We start from the raw sequence: 17,118 nt of genomic DNA, 5'->3' as shown, positions 1-17,118 counted from the left end.
CCCTATAAAAGTGAATTATTTTGCCTGTTCCGGTAGATTGCTTCCCGCTCATCCGTTATCTAACGAGTACCGGGTTTTCTTTTTCATTTCGTTTCATATGTAATCTGCCAAATCCATCAGCATCGACGATTTACCGACACACGGCCGACGATAACGATACGTCAATGCAGCAGCAGCAAGCGAAGGATCACCAGCAGTCGCATGGAAAGTATTCCAGCTCGAACGAGAACTTTTCCCCACCGGCGGCCGGTGGAGCGCAGGCTTTGGCGCCGGCCTCCCTGCAGGCGGCCTCGCCCCAAACGATGACACTGACGGCGGATAAAAATAAAACTAGTAAGTAAAATTTAAATCCTTCCCACCCTTCCCGAGCCTGGTTGCTGCTTTCAGATTCACTCGCCGACCCCTAATCCATCATCCGTGTTGCTCGTGGGGTGAAAAGCAGATTTTGGGGAGACTGGTGGATCAATCTTCGAAAAGGAGTCATTGGACCTTTCATTTAAGAGCCGTGTAAAGTTTTATAGATATTTCCTTGTTTTTTCTCCTATCCAATTGAAAACCTCTGGTAGTTCAAATGGAAATTGATAACTCTACGGTCAGGTCGAGACAAGAATAGGAAAACAGGGCCGACCTGTATGATGATAGGAGGTGCTGGTAAAAAGTCGCGCATTGCAGACAGAAGATTGAGCAATGTGACAGGATCTCCCAGGGATTAACAAGTGAACGACAATGTGTATGTTTGTGTCTGGGAAAAATGCTGATACACTTCCGCCCAGCCACAGGCACCCGACAGGGGAGTTGCTTTGCCTGTCAAAAGATCGTCGGAGGTAGACAAGGAGGCGACAAGCGACAAACAAAGGCGAATACAACATCCACCTTTGAGTGGAAGACATAGATCGGCTGACTGTCGGCTATACACAAGAGAATAGGAGTGTTAAATTGACTGAAAACGAGAAGGATATTTGTGTTGATCGTGGGCGAGTTACTGCGAGCCAGCGAACTTGGTACCATCACCAAGATGTCACCATGGAAGCAAACAAGAGTACGTAAGAGAAAATGAGTTTGCGTCGAAAAATCGAAATTAATTAATTTCCAAAATATGCTTCTAGATTTTTAATGAGCTGCGATGCGAGAAAAGCGTGGTGAACATCATTAACTTTATTCTTTTAGTTTGAATTTTATTACGTATAATATGTCGAATCATGGGAAGAATTGTATTATTCTTCTTCAATTTAAGGATTTTGCGTAGATCGGATAGTACCAAGATTTGTATTGTAAATTCGTCAAAATCGCAATTGGCCAATTCGGCTTAGTAATTATTATTGTTCAAAATGGTTCGACTGTTTTCAGGAAACAGGTTGCTAATCCTGAAGAAGTTAGTTGTAGTATATAACAGGGGCTGGCTGATAATTGTTTGGCCTATGATAGTAAAACACATTTTTTTTGCAAAATTATTTTTGTTATTAAACATACAACCCTTCATCGATTATAGCGGTGTTTGAATTTTTCGATACCATTTTTCTAGTAGTATTTGTCCTTGGCACAAAAAAGGCCTCAGTTTCGGCGATCATCTCTTCATCTGACGAAAATTTCTTCCCATCGAGCTTCTTTTAGAGATCTGAGATAAGGAAATAGTAGCTGGGAGTCAGATCGGGGCATACGGGGGGTGAGGAAGCAATTCGTAGCCTAATTCATGAGTTTTTGCCATTGTTTGCTCATTGTTTGTTGTTTTGCACAGAACTTTCTCATATCCAAATACTCGTGAACGATATGTTCAACACGTTCCTTAGATATCTTTAGGGTGTCAACTATCTCGATCAACTTCACATTGCGGTTGCTTTTACTAATTTTCTTAATTTTTTAATGTTTTCCTCTTAAACGCCTCTTAAACGCCTCTGTGTTCACCATCCTCAGTGCTTGATTTCGTTTAAATTTAGCATACCAATATTTGATGGTTGATTATGGTGGACCAGTGTCTTAAAACTCTTTATCAAGCATATTTGGCTTCAACTATATTTTTCCTCTTCTAAAAGCAATACTTTATCATCACGCGAAATTCCTTCTTTCCTTCTTCTTTCCTTCTCTTTCTTCTTGGCGTATCGTCCTCTTGGTCATGCATGCTCGTTAAGAGCTTACGAGACTTGTTTCCCTGTTTTACGCAGATAGTCAGTCCTCTCGTACAGGGGAGGGTCCGCTCGGTCTCGGTTGGGATTCGAACCCACGCCGTCGAGGTGGTCCTTCTTTCCTATAATTACTCAAAATACAGAAGTTCCGTCACACAAAATACTCTAGCTCACTAGATTATTGTCAGAGTGCTGTCAAATTCTAGCAGAACTCGTTTCAAGGTTGGTACAAACTAAAAATGATATGAATTAAAATCTACTAGCGCTTTCTATGTGTCAGGCCAAACAATTATCAGCAACCTGTTATTTATTTACATCTAAGAGTGTATCAAAAACGGAGGAAAATTCTTTCCCACGATTCGTTAACTGCTTTTCACATTAATTAACTTGAAGATGGGGGATTATCGCGACGCTTATGAGTGCAACGGCATCCCGTTCTGTCTAGTTAAAATGTGAAAATACCTAAACCAACTGCTTCTTACACGGCTCCCATGGATGTATGCTCCCTCAAAACTCTCATTACCGACAATTTCACTCGATTAAAACGTTAATTTGAAGCTCGTGCAATCGGATGGAACATTCTACTTCCAGTTTCGTAGCATGGACCGGCTTCGGCGTACGGCAAGTTACTCTTTTCCCCGTCTCTAGTTAAGCGATAACACTTAGAGGCAACGGGCGGGTTTCTTACCCGCACGGTCAAGTGCGATTAACCTTTTCGCCCGCCCGCCAGCTGGCAGTTTCAACCTACTGTGTGTTGCTGCTGCTGCTCAGCTTACGGGCCAAATGGCGCCATTTTCGGATGGCTTTTGGATTCAAGTTAATGCGCTTCCATTCACGGGGATGTTCCAGGTTCGGGTGACGTAAACGTGTGCGGTAGAAAGTGGGAAGAAAATGTCCAGCCCTCTTGGCGAACGGAGTGCAAGTGTTAAGGTTTTCTGGAGGACTCGCTCATGTGCCCGGCGACTGCCAGAGAAAATTGAAAGGATTGAGAACGAAATGGACGAGTGGAAATGGAATTTATACCGAGGGACCGGACGAAATTCTCGGTAAATTAAAAACCATAAATTGTAACCCATCCGTTTTCCCGGCTTGGAGGGTTTTTTTTCTCACGATATTTTTGTCTCCTTTTAGTTTTACGTTCGGGTATGCTTTTCGTACGGCATAGCATGGAGGAGCGTCTTGCGAAGATCACGCTCCAGTTCCAGCATATTCTTTCCTAGTGTGCTTATTTATGTGATGTATATTCATTACCACTTTTCTCATATCGTCGTTTGGCTTTTTCTACTTTCAGAATTATTAAAATGTCACTGCGACATTTGCAAGGACGAAAACTACGTGTGCGAAACCGATGGCGTTTGCTTCACCTCGGTGACGAAGGAAGCCGACGGCAAACACAAGTACTCCTACAGGTATGGTCTTATCTGCATCCAATGGGCCACACCGTGCCACACTGACCACAATGTGTGTGTGCGTGTGTGTGCGCGTGAAGGCAGTATTTCTAGATCGTTATCCCTCGCCACTGGCGATATTGTTTCACCAATTCACATCGCCCATTTTCTCATTGATTTGCTGCTACGCGTGGCAGCTCGCGTCGGGGGCCAAGTTATTCATATCAGAACACCCCTTTCGCAACACCCCCCACAACAACACCGTCCATGGTCCTCGTCGTATTCGTTGTCATTTATTTTCACAACAACAACAGCTAAAAAAACACATCCACGAAATCGTCATTACTGCCAATCAGCCACCGATTCACACCCCAATACCCAAAACGTTTCCGTCCATTTTCGTCAAACGTCACCCACACACTCAGCTTTCTATTCGTCGAGCGTCGTGTCCCCCCGCGGATAGCAATCAACTTTCCTTCGGTTCTTTGAAGCGTGGTGTCATCCAATAACGAGAAGAAAAAATCCCTTTCTTTGTAACACGGTTCATCGACGCACAACCGTCAACCGGGGGCCCGGTTCTAAGAGTAACCACCTGAAAAAAGGGCACCATCATACACCAGTTCATTACACATCCAATGCGTACCTATTTTCCTACTACCGGTTCTTTCTATTCGCGCTCAATATAAATAATTTTTCCGAATAAAACTCCCACCCCGCACACGGATCTAATACCAATTTTGTGTTCGTCTTTAGTTTGCCTCTCTTGTCCGTCTAACTCCTTTCCTCCATTTCTATCGTGGGCCATTCCTGGTAGTAATCGCCGAAACGACGCTTTTGCGACATCGTCCTTATCAACCTTGCAGTAAAATATGCCACCAAGCGGAAGCGACATGATTCCGGTTGGAAACCGGTGTAATGCTTGTAAATAGTCGTTTCACTTCCGATGTGCAAAAAAAAGGTTGGCAAATGACTGGAGGAGGAAGAAACAAAGTGGATACTCTTTTAACGGTCGGAGGATGTGTTCATCTTTTCCTCGCTGTGGTTGCTTGAGGATTGTAACGGACGCGATGGAAAACCGGAACGCGCACCCACAAACAAACGCACTGAAGGATGGGCAGGAAAATCTAAGAAACCATTTTAAAGGGTTGCCTTGAATTCCACTTCCACGTGAATCCTTTTTGTGTTGTGTTTTTGTGTGCGCGTCTGAGTGTTCGCAATGTCGCCCGATCCGTTGCCATCTGCACTGACTGACTGCTTCGAACTGTAATCGCCTTGGATACGATCCTTGAAGGAATAGAAAGTGTAACCAACCGCATCCGCCCAAGGCTGTTGTGTTTGTTACGGTGTTGTGTTCCTTTTGATTGCATTATCCTCTTGCGCCTTTCCTTGTGATAAGTGAAAAATCATTCGAAAAGTCATGCTCGTCCAGAAGCTTCCCTTCTTCGTTGATCGTTTCCTCGTTCTCCTTCTGTTGTTAGGAACACTTGGCTAGCTGCATCGCGCCAATCCACATTTCAAACGGTGTTTTGCGTTTGTGTTTCACCTTCACAATTGATACTGGCACTAGAATACAAATGGTGCAACCGATGGGCACCACAAGATGGCAGCGTTCGTTTAACATTGGTTACAACGGATCGGAAAAATTGAAACTAACAAACAACCCTTCAAAAACAAAATAAAAAAAAGCAACAAATCGGGCAGAGAAAAGTGGTAACGAGAAAAAGATCTGTTGTTACCATCCGGAGCTGTGTTGGAAAGTCTGCCGTATGTTTTGTCGCGGTTTTGCGACCGATTTTTTCCCATTGGCGATCCCCCGTCCCGTTGCAGATTGTGTTTTCATTATTAGTATGCTAGAGCCGTGACCATCGGTGGAAAGATGTCTAAAGATTCTTTCCCTTAACCACCTCCCCGTTTTCCTTTGCTTTTCTGCGTCACCTTGTTTGTCATTCCATTCCCGCCAGCGAACAGTAATCCGGAACGGCATTTCCCGAGAACGCGTGTTCGAGGAGCGTTTTAATTAAATCCAATAATAATTTCAAGCAAATTCATGTCATCGTCCTTGCGCGTCCTTCTTCTATGTGTGTCTATTTTGCTTCGTCGTGAATTCCCCCCCCCCCCCCCCTCAAACCTCCGTTGGATTATGATGGTGGCATTCGTCTGCTCATAAAGGAAGACAATTTTTTTTTACAGCTTTCCACACTAACAACAACTTCTGGACGTCGCAAAACTTCTGCTGGAGGTGGATTCGTCCATTCCGACGCTTCTTACTTTTCATCGTTCCACCGGTCTACGATTTCCGTCCGTGTGGCATGGTAACAGTACATGACTTTTCCGCGGCTCATTGTGGGTTCCTTATTAGGAGTCGTTTCACGTAGAAAACTACAGCTGTTTGTGATGACCAGAATAATGATGTGGCTACCAACAGCACCGGCCATGGACAACTTTCGGTTTTTCTCTCTCGATTTGTTGCTTTTTGGAGAAGTTGTTGTTCGTTTTCTTGTTGCTGCCGTGGAATATATTCATATTTCTTCACTGTTTTCTTCGCTGGAACCTTTTGAAATTATTTCGTCTTTCGGAAAACTCTGTTGTTCGAGAATGTCCTCTCTCGTGTGCTGTCCATACAGTATTTTTCCTTCTTTCATTTCTCTTGTTTTCTGTACTGTTCTGTTTGTTTCTTATGTTCTATACTTTCTTGCAGAGAGTAAAGTTCAACAACCAATCGATAACAATTATAAATTAAATAGTAAGGGCATCCATTGTAGATATAAAACTATTATTTTTAAACTCTCATTTGTTAGAAACACATTTCTTTAGTGATTAGGTTCCCGTTTGATTTTTTATTACAGCATTGCCCTTTGCTGTTGAACGGTTCTTTCGTTTTGGCAATGCTTCATCTTATTGTTTTGTTTCATATTTGCACTTTTATTTCCAATGTTGATGCACCCATTAATTCATAAGAGTTCGATTTAATCATGATGTTTAGAGTGGTTGTAGCGCATTAGCTATAATTTTAAATCAAAATTTTGCTACCACATTCATTTATCGTGTGATAGTATCTTTAACGTTTTCCATTTTATTTTCTCCCACCTTCTGCTCATTCAGCTTTTCATTTCTGTTTCTGTTTTTTTTCTCTCACTCTCTCACTCCCTGAAAGAAAACAAGAAATACCTTTTCACTTCATTTCACTAATATTTATTTTACGAGCGACATAAAAACGCAATAAAATTGCAAAGTTATGGCATCGATTTCAGTTCGGTTTTTCCACATTTCTTTTTTTTTATAAAACAATCTTCCTACTCCGTTCTCACCCGTTCGTAGCGGGTTGTTTCGAAATAAAAAAAAAAGAACATCAAATTAACCCTTACCAATCACGACCAAAGACACGAAAACATGCCGTTTTACATCGTGACCGGGAGGACGATCGACGCAACGATTACTAGGGAAAAGAAGGACAATTTTCCAACTCATTCGAACCATTTCGTTCGGCCGTCGGGTCGGTGCGCTACCGCACGTCGCGCTATTGTGGCCCTTCATTGTCGTCAGATTGGGGAATGGAATATATAAAATAAATAAATCGGATCGAGCTAGGAGGCGGTGGCAAACGGTTTGGAGGTGGCCAATTTCTTCTTTCGCGGTCCGTTGGTGGTAAATGATTTCTCCGAGAACTTCGGAGGGAAAAATGAAACGATCAGAGCCCGTTTTATCGATGTAAGCATATGTGTGGCAACATTAAAACATGCTCACATGGTGGGCTTCCGTTTTTTTTCCCTGTAAACATTCAAAGCTGTAACGAACAAAAAGAGAAGCTTCCCACGGTGGGCGCCTTCGATGTGGTATTTTTATACTCTCTTTTTTCATATGCCACACCAATTTTCCTACCCCTTTCGTGCAACCTTTTCAAGGCAGAGGGAAAACACAGCAGCAAGCCTGCACACTAGCGCCACGCAAGTATTCCACACCGTTTGGTAATTTTATGGCGTCTCGCAAAAGTCGCGGAATTGAATTCGAATTGTAATGGGATTGCGCGCTACATTAGCCGAATTGTTTCTATTTCTAGGGGTATGGAAAGGTGGGTGGAAACTGGGTGCAGATGTATTCCAGCAAAATCTGCTTTTCGATACATAGCGTGGTGGCTATTAATATGATGGCACATGTTTCACATTTCATAACCCGTTTGAATATCTAGAAATTGATTTTCATTGCGGCATATGCTCATTGACGATTATTTAAAATTGCCAAATGTGCGGCCAATTTTAAGACTTCATTCTTGTTTTTGGAAGAAAGCTTTGTTGGTTGAAATGTTCAACAAATGTAAAGCATGGTCATTATTGCTGCTGTAGGAAATAGAAAAAAAGATTAATTTGAACATCCGAATCTACTTTTCAACGTATCAAAGGTATTGTTTTTCGTAATGGGCTATTTCCCGTAAGATTAGATTAATTTTGCTGTCAAAGAAAATAAACCTCCATTACCACCGCGGATCATAACAGCTGCACCCAGCATTCATTCGTTGTAGTACAGTTAACGGTGACTGCGTGTTAATAAGGATTTGATTTACGAGCATGCTGTCTGGGTCGATCGAAGAAGCTAGCTCCGGTAGCCTCCCCGATTACCCCTGGAGAGATGCATTCCCCCTCTGGCAGCCATAGGCTCGGGCGCTAATTTTCCATTTTCAACGCCTTCCCTCGGCGAGTAGTAATCGAATGCGGGAGTGGTTTGCGCTAGGGTTAACTACCCGTCGGCTGATTGGACGGAATCCCGCACCGAGGCGAGGTTTGGCCAGAGCGGTCTCAGGAGGACGGTGGGGTTTGATTTTAGTTGTAGCACTCCAGAGGCCAGGGTAAGCAAGTAAGCAGTAACTATAACTAATAGGCCGGGAGAGGATTTCTCCCTTCCCGCTGCCACACAAGCGCCCGATGGACCGTGACCATCCAGCGGTCTCGGAATGCCGCGCGTGGTCAAACTAGTTCCCAGCCATACATTCCCTTTCCACTTTCCACCGGCAGCCTGTGCTTCGCACACATGGGGTATCGTTTTGCCGGACAGTTGGCAATTAAAACTGTCCATTTAATGGGGAAATTGATGGCCAACCGGAGGCCTTCCTGGGCATTGGTTCCTCCTCCACGAGGCGGTTAGGTGTTAGCGTGAAGGGTTGCCTGCAGGGAAAAACGCTTTCGGGTAGATTGTCTGCTAATTAAAACGAAAGCAGCTGCTAAACGATGGTCAGTGTAGCAGCCCTACATACAGGTGCTGGCTCGTCCATGCGGTGAGAAGGAACGTTGGAAAACGTGTTCGTTCATATCTCATTTCACTGTATGTTTTCGTTCAGCTAAATGATAAAAATGTACGTGTTTTATTATTTTAATGGGTAGACTTTGCTTTCCCGTCCACGGGGTACAGCTTTGCATACATTCATTCGAGTGAAAGTGTATCCTTGTCAAGGAGTTGATCTGTAATTATGATCTTATGACGTCTGGACAGAAAGTTAATTTGGCTTTTGGTTTGGACGACATGGTTTATTCCTTCGTGACCAATTTATTCAGGTCCCTCGTTTAATTCGCAGAACAAAGCTTCAACTTGTTTTGGGACAAATTATTCTATTTTAGTTGGAAATTAGATTAAAACATCATAATTTATAGGCGAGTCCATTACACAAAAACGATCCATGGTTTTAACATTAAAATTTAATGCTGACTATTCTGCGTAATTTAATTAACGTAAAAAAAGGTAAAAACGTACTTCTACTGCGTCGTGTTGGTAGAAACACTTTCCAATAAATGTTTCAAACTATACCAGTCGAATAAAATTTGAAGAAATGGTACACCTCAACCAACCAATGCCACCACCTACCTCCTGAAAGTAAAAGTAAACCGGAAAGGGTTCACATAAATTTAAAATCACACACAGCGAAAAAGTGCTCTTGTCATCTTTGTGATCATCCAAATGTTTGCTAACTACGCAACATAGCGCAATTTCGAAGAATTCAAAATATGTTCTCCCCATACAATCTTTTCCAAAGGTGCTTACATCTGATGGACTATCAGGGTCCATTCACCTGGAACTGGTGTCGCAATAAAACTGATGACGAGCCAAACGATCACTACTGTTGCTACGGACCCGACTTGTGTAATTATTATCTCAAACCCGCGAGACCCATGGCGGAAGGTGCGCTTCAGTTTTAATTTATTTCCCTTTGTTTTTGTTTTATTTTCCCAATTTTGGTTTTGTTTCATTTTTTTGTTAATATTTTTGATTTTGTTTCCTATTTTTTTAAATTAATTTTGGTTTGAATTTGTTTTCGACTATTTTTATATTTTTCAGCAATTCATCTTATTGTTGATGATTCTTTTGAACGCTTCTTTTGTTTGTTCGATGGTTATGCTTTCGTTTTATTTGGAACCTTGATATGTTTATTTTTTTCTACTTTCTCTGTTTCATTCTGCATCTCGTTTAAAAGTCATAGTAGATCAGCACTGATGATTGATTTTTGTTTTTAACAGGTTGGACAATTAAAAGATGCTTGACATAACATTCGCAAGCAATCAAATACGTGCCGTGTCGTAACCACAGTTTTGCTTTCCTGCTCACCGACTAAAACAAGCCAAAATTTTCACAATCGACTGAACAAGACAACCACCATCACCACCAATATAAGAAGTAGATTACATGATTGATATGATAAAACCAGCGACCGTAATGAATGATTATACGAATGGATTGTGTCAGATTGGTATTGTTAATTTGATTTTATTAATGCCGTTCTTTAGTTTTGTTTTCACTAATATTGCATTGTTTTTCTTTCATTTTGCTAAATTATCAACCTGACTTTTCGAAAATGAGTGTTTATTCTGTTTCTGTACCAAAACCAAACTTTCTCTAACATTATTTTTCTGTTTTTATTTATTATTTTTCCTTTTCGCAAAATTCTATCGATTGTAGAAACGAATTGGTTTTTACAGCACAAGTCCGCCTCTAATATGCTGCCGATTTTCTTTGCCATCCCTGAGTTTCTCCTCACCGCGGTTGCCTCCATGCATTGATGAAAGGGTTAAACTGTTTCGTGTGATCGGGAATGGTTTTAGTGGATTTGATTTCTTCCCTTTTTGGTATTTGAGTTGATGCTCCACCCCAGCTCCCTGAATATCCTACCTATGTCGTTATTTCTACATTAGGAAATACACTAAATCAATTTATTACAGGAATCAATGATATTAATCGAAACATTTAATGTACATTACTACCTTTCGTAAAGATTTGTTCGATCGTAAACCATGTGTTTAAGTACCATTTTCTCTTTCTCTTTTTCTTCCCTTTTTATCTGTCTCTCTCTCTCTTTTAAAACATTGTTGTTGTGTTTGCTCCGCGAATTGTATACTGTATACTAAATGCCTCGCCCAAACCAACCTCATATTGGTATCATGCGGTTAATCGAAATCCGTCACTCGAATCTACATGCTCTTAAATGTCAAACCAACCTCCACCAATCTACATCACCAACCATCATGTTCATCATCAACAACTGCGCCCCACCCCCTATCAAAACCCATCATCCGACTCGAAATGTGTGGTGGAGTAGCTGTAAGCCGAAAAAGTACGACCTGGCCGATCGGCTGCCCCTGAGTTGTCTAACCTCGAAGGAAAAGAGTACCACCTTCAATATCGAGTGTTGCAACACTGACTTCTGCAACCATAACAAACTCTTGACACTGCCCGAACCAGGTACATTTAGATCCATTTCAAACCTCAATTCATATTATTCATTTCACTTCTTTTACGTTTCAATTCCCTACGTTGGTACAATGGCAGTAGATGGTGTCGTAGAATTTATAAGAAGCCTTTATTTAGTCTTGCCGAAAAGCGTATCCTAATTGAAGTTTTGTGTAAAATAAACCAAATTTTTAACCCACCCATACACACCTACCCGCGTCTGAAGCAGCAACAAAAAAAACGAGTATTCAGAAGCGAGTAGTAGAACACGAAAGCATTTACATTTGGCTTCCTCTTATGTGTCTGTAGCTAAAATTGGAAAGTGGTTTACCATGTACAGCGAACTAATCTTTCTTTTATCTGCAAATGCAAATGGTCGCGACGGATATGAAAATGTATATTAAATTACTATTCTCTTCTTCTTTCCCACTCCAAAGCTTTTGCAAAGTTTCCCCAAATCTATCAAGCTGTATTAATGACTTATGCGTATGGTTTTGCTCCGCCTTGTTCTTTCGCAGTTGCTCGTGATTTTCTTACATTTTTAATTCGCGTGGATGAAGTTAGCTTATTATGTGTGTCTAATTCTATAATTTCTTTTCCAATGCTGTTAGCTATTATTCTCGCTATTTTAGTGAATGCATTTCCCTCTTAGCTAGATTTTCTATTGCGCATAGTGGTAGAAAAAATCCACTAGAAAAGTATTTCTGTAAAGTTAAATTCCTAACGTTTAAAATAAACACGTTTTTAGTTATCGAATATGTTTTTTTTATTGTTATTTTCGTAAGAGCTTATCCTTATGCCAGAAAAATGAATGCGTTGTATTCTTTTTTTTTCCAGTTGAAACAAAATGTATTCAATTTGCCTACCCTGTTCGTTCTAGTCACATTCAATGTGTTCTCCTGTTGTAGGTACTGATAGTAGAAGGTCCACTTGATATGGTAATATTCCCAATAATTGAATCAAATGGAACCTTTGTACCAGTCAAACGGTGCATACGCTAAAAGGAACGCGCCGATAAGTCCTCAGTAACACCAATTTAGTAGTTTCCTCCTTCCCCGTTGCTGTTTCCGGCGAAACTCACTCCTTTATTTAGCGATGGCAACCATTCGATTGGTTTTTCCATGTAGAGTTAAGGGTCGATGAAATGCCAATTTGTGATCGCTATGTTACTGAGTAAAGACGAGCGCTATTTTTGTCTTTTTAATTTCATTCGTAGAGCGTTGCATATTTATAGCTTATTTAGTCAATTAATTAAAGCTCGGTACCTGTTAGGAATAATCGGAGCAAATGAATGAATAATGGCGAAAGTGCATTTGGTTGTGAAGTAATGGTTACCCGCCCGGTAAGTGAATCGTTTTAATCGAACACGGTACTTTAGGTTTGGAAGCTAATTTTTATATGCTAATTCATATGGGCTTAAATTAGGATAGAACGAAATAGAAATTTGGTAAGGAAGAAATAATTGTCCGATACTGCAACCCGCGACGATCAATTGGCTAGCAATGTTTGTGCAGCAAAGAATCCTCTCGGCCGTAAACTGGCAACTGTTGTAAAAACGGAACGATAAAACCTAGCCCTCCCTCAAATCAGAACCTTCCATACCTCCCGCAGGCGGTTCCGATTCGCTCCGTCGGGGAATATTTTGGCAATTCCCGACCATTTCCAGCCAGGCGGCCCCTAATGGGTTCCGGTAAATGAAGCCAAAGTACGGTTACCGATAAAAAAAAGGCTAGCAATGAATTCGAAATTCGATCTCCGCCACCTCCACGACGTGGGCGAGAGAGGATCGGTATGGCAGAAAGGTGGGAAAACATTTTACTTCTTTCCATCAGGCGGTGTTGAATAATTTAATCGAATTACTGTTACTAAACTGCTTAAATATTTATCTCTGATTAGGAAACCTCTTAAAATAAAGAATTTTACACTCGCCCGCTTTTTTGTTTTGTTTGAACGCGAATTTTCCGGACTCGGGTAGTTCGTCGCACCAGCCGCATGGCGTCGCTTCGGTGGTCCGTTCGGGCGACCAGGCGTCTCCATCGGTGAACAAGTGTCAGCGTGACTTGATTGGGGACTGCTGGCCCTTTTCGGTGACTACTGTTTGGGATATTTTCCTCTTCCTTTTCGACCACTCTTTTTTTTGCCCATCTCGTTCATTCGCCCTGCAGGTGCGGACCAAATAGAGTTTGCGAATTCCATTGACGTCGCTTATCGTTATCGACACCGAACCGATTACCGGTTGGAGAGACGGAACCGAATTAAAATACCTTCCCAGGAACGATTCGGTCGGGAAGTCGACACTTGCCCGATAGTTGGGTTGGTTGGTTTGCGGGGATGCAGCGTGTCGTTTCCACCGTTCCGTTTGGAATTCGACGGTCTCGACGATAGCATCGGTGGTCAGTAATTTGATATAGGGAACCGTTGCGATGAATCCGTTTCAAATTCCGTTGCGAGCGTTCGAACGGGAAGACCTTAACGAAGCGCTTATTTTATCCGCAGACTATTTTAGGATCCCTTTCGATGTCTTTTCGTGGTCCAATCGGTTTTCGTTCACTGATAAGTTCAAGCGATGTTTGGTGAAGCTAATGCAAACACATTTGAGTTGTGTAAATAAATTTCGTCTTTCGTGAGATGTGTTCTTTTGTCACGTACAGGTGACAAGATTTGACACGGTGGAAAATCGGCAATCTAGAATTTAAAAAAAACCGGAATCAACCCTTTTTTGGGACATGGTTTTCCAACCTTTTCTTTTACCTACGATTATCTACTCAGCTATGCGTAAACGGCGACGGTTGTTGATATGTCGCTTGGAATGTAGATTTTTCAATTTTTCCACAGAAAAACCCCCAATATACTTAGAAAAAAAATCTTCTATCCTCACTTGGGTTCAATATGGCCAATCGACCGTTCAAGAGTTGGAAGCAAACAAACAAAAAAAAAGTACACCCGCTAAAGAAAAAGTCGATTCAGAAAAGTTCACGTTTCGCAGCGGAACGACGTGCGTTTTCATGCGAGATAACCCCATCGATTGGAGGGAAAGTTTTTTGGTTCGCTCTGTGTCCCTTGGCGGGGTGATTTCTCCCTCCAGAGGCAAAAGAAGTGCAAACTGTCCGCTGCAAATCGTGCAGAAGGGGGCACCGAACCAAGGTGGCATCTGTGCGATTTCCTGTTTCCTTTCTTTCTGCGGCACCGGTTTTCGGTACGAAACGATATCCGTTTTCTCACCCACCGTCTGGAGCGGAGCACAACATAATCCGGCGATCTTTAAATACGCTCCTCTGTACCGTTTTCTGTGTATGTGTGTATCTAGGTGTGTTTTGCTACTTCTTTTTTATTTTGCTCAATTTTATATGCAATACCCTTTTTTCTGGAATGCATACTCTCGACCTTTGGCAAGATAACAGATTAACAAACGTTCGAGAGCAGCAATCACCGGCAAATGGTGCGAGTAAACATTTTAGAACCATTTTAATATTTAAACTCCGCTACGCCACGGGTTCGAGCTGTACGCGGACGGGTTGGGGTAAATATTCCCTCTTCAAATTGTTTAAGCATTAAAGGATGGGTTGAGTGAAAAAAGGCGAAGCGTACACTGCTTCGCGTAGAATAACAATCCGGATGGACAATAAACCGCGGTTGACAGCAATTTTGTTCCCTTTTTCTTACCCTCCTGAAGTAATATCGTTGGTTACACATAAACATTAGGCGCACCATTCGAATGTCGAGCCATGTGCAGTCGATTCCGAGGGGAAAAAAAGGTGCGTCTACAGCAACGCCACACATGTGCCTTCCGATTCTTAACCTTCCGGGCCGCCGAAAGATACATTACCTCGGCGGGTACAGGTTTATGAGCCGGGCTGTGCGTGTGCCCTTTCGATTATCCACGACGCGCCGGAGGTTATATGGATGGGTGCGCATTGGATCTCCGTCACGGCTGGTGGATCTATAAACTTCAATTTGTCCATCTCCAAAGCCCAGACCTCGGTCGAAGGAACGTGTCCGGTGATAATGAGGAGCATGCAACGAACCGACGGTTCTAGAAATGTGCGATGCAAGAGGAGAACCGGCTGATGATCGTGATCCTAAGAGCCTCGGCCGGTCATTCCTCAACTTTTCCTTTGTATGCTACACGCTTTTATTACGAGCAATCGTAAAAGCAGCTGTGAAATGAAAACGACTTCTTGTACGGGGATGTACCGTGTGTTTCTATGGGAATCCCCCCCCCCCCCCCCCCTGCCCGCCCGAAGGAACCGTGTCCTGTGCGGAATAAAACACATGGGTTCGGGCGAAGGAAAAACCGGCCCCGGGGAAGATAAAACTTCAAAACGTGAACTTCCTTTAATGGTCAATTTCAGTTCTTACAAGAACTTACATGGAACGATGATGGGGTCCTTCGCCGCACGGACTGTGGAGACTCCCTTTTTTCCGTCGTTTCCGTAACAATATCCTTTCTTACCACAGCAGAGCAGCCGACTCTCGGCGGTTCTTGGCAGTGGGAGACTAAACATAACCAAACAAAAAAAAAGCCGCCCTCATATTTTACCGCAATCAAGAAAAGGAGTTTCCGGACCGAGTAAAGTCCTGTAATCGAAGCCGTTGAACAGCGGAAGCCCGGAACGACGCGCGAGTGTCGGTTAATTGGTGTCTGGTTTATTGCACTGTTAATTTTAAACGAAACGACACGTTACGGTGGATGCTGTTGGATAGGAATAAAACCAAAAAAAACAAATCGGTAATAAAACAACTCCAAACGATTTTACGGATTATGTTACGAATTAGCTTCTGCATCGATGTTAGTAGCTTCGGTAGTAATAAAAGTCTTCCAATTAATAAAAGTGCCTTCGTATTTTTTTTTCTATTGCGCGTATTGAGGGATGATAAAGAATATCATCTCTTTGTTCTCAACAAGCGAGCGATGATTGTTATCTCGTTGTTCTCACTTTGATGGTCATATGTTTCGCTGCTTGTTCCCATCGTTAATTGGATTGTTATTTGTTTCGAAAGATTTTTAAGTTTCTGTGTTCTCAAGTTGTCTCTTTGTTTTCCAATTGAGCAAAGTGAACTTGTGAGACTTATGTCTTGATTTATTTTGTGTTAAAAAAAGATTACTGATTTGATTATTAGAACTAAAAAAACAATCCACTTTTTAGGAAAAACAAACATTCAAGCCCATTTACCTCATGAGGGCGTTTAAAGATTCTTTGCGGTTAGAAACCGATTAGCTATTTATTTAGACCGATTTTCGTCTTTCGAAAGTTTTCTGCGTCGTAATGCCAAAAGCGCCAACGCAACGCCCTTGCTCTGGTAGAAAGTTTGATCCGTTTTTACCGTTGAACGGCGTTTCCTTAGGACAACCACCGACACACGCGTGCAGCCATTTATCATCGCTCCAGCCACCATCGGGTGCACCCGACACGCAAACACATACACATCGGCGCACCGGAAAGTTTCGAGACCGTAATCTGACACTCCATCGTCCCAAAGAAATGGCATCGCTGGAGAAATTCTCCGAGTTACCCGAATGTTCGCTGGAGGGGTTGTAAACGGGTACGGTGGCGTTGCACAACACTCACGCTCATGGTATGCACAGACGGAACGCCGCGCAATATCCTTTAGAAACAAAACAAAAAATTGTCGTCCTCGCTCGGCTTCTTCCCCTCCTCCCCGACCCCACCCGCGGAGTGGAGATAAATTGTTGCGAAAGTGTAAAACTGACACCAGACAGATAAAACTGTGAAACCTATCCAAACCCATCGAAGGGCCCAGATTTGGCACGCGTGGGGGAGAGGAGGGAGGGCGCGTCTCGGGGTGTCGCCGTTTTCGGTGCGGAAAAGTATCGGTCCAAAAATCTCCCACTAATGTGTTATCTGGAGCCGATGACACTGATATTGAATAACACCGTCATA

At 42.5% G+C, this 17,118-nt stretch overlaps 1 protein-coding gene across 2 annotated transcripts in view; it reads left to right on the top strand.

Annotated features, from left to right (window-relative positions):
• LOC131266813 (TGF-beta receptor type-1) overlaps positions 1–17,118 on the top strand; it is a 70,685-nt gene that overhangs the window by 32,102 nt on the left and 21,465 nt on the right. Inside the window, exons 4-6 of one of the 2 annotated variants that reach the window (XM_058269459.1) lie at positions 121–333; positions 3,412–3,529; positions 11,085–11,227. In XM_058269459.1, the coding sequence (XP_058125442.1) occupies positions 121–333; positions 3,412–3,529; positions 11,085–11,227 (474 nt within the window). The remainder of the gene's footprint in view (positions 1–120; positions 334–3,411; positions 3,530–11,084; positions 11,228–17,118) is intronic. The other variant, XM_058269460.1, reaches the window with a different exon arrangement.

This window comes from Anopheles coustani, chromosome 2, assembly GCF_943734705.1.
Source record: "Anopheles coustani chromosome 2, idAnoCousDA_361_x.2, whole genome shotgun sequence".
Classification (NCBI taxonomy): Eukaryota; Metazoa; Arthropoda; class Insecta; order Diptera; family Culicidae; genus Anopheles; species Anopheles coustani.
This window is presented reverse-complemented; position numbering and strand designations above follow the sequence as displayed.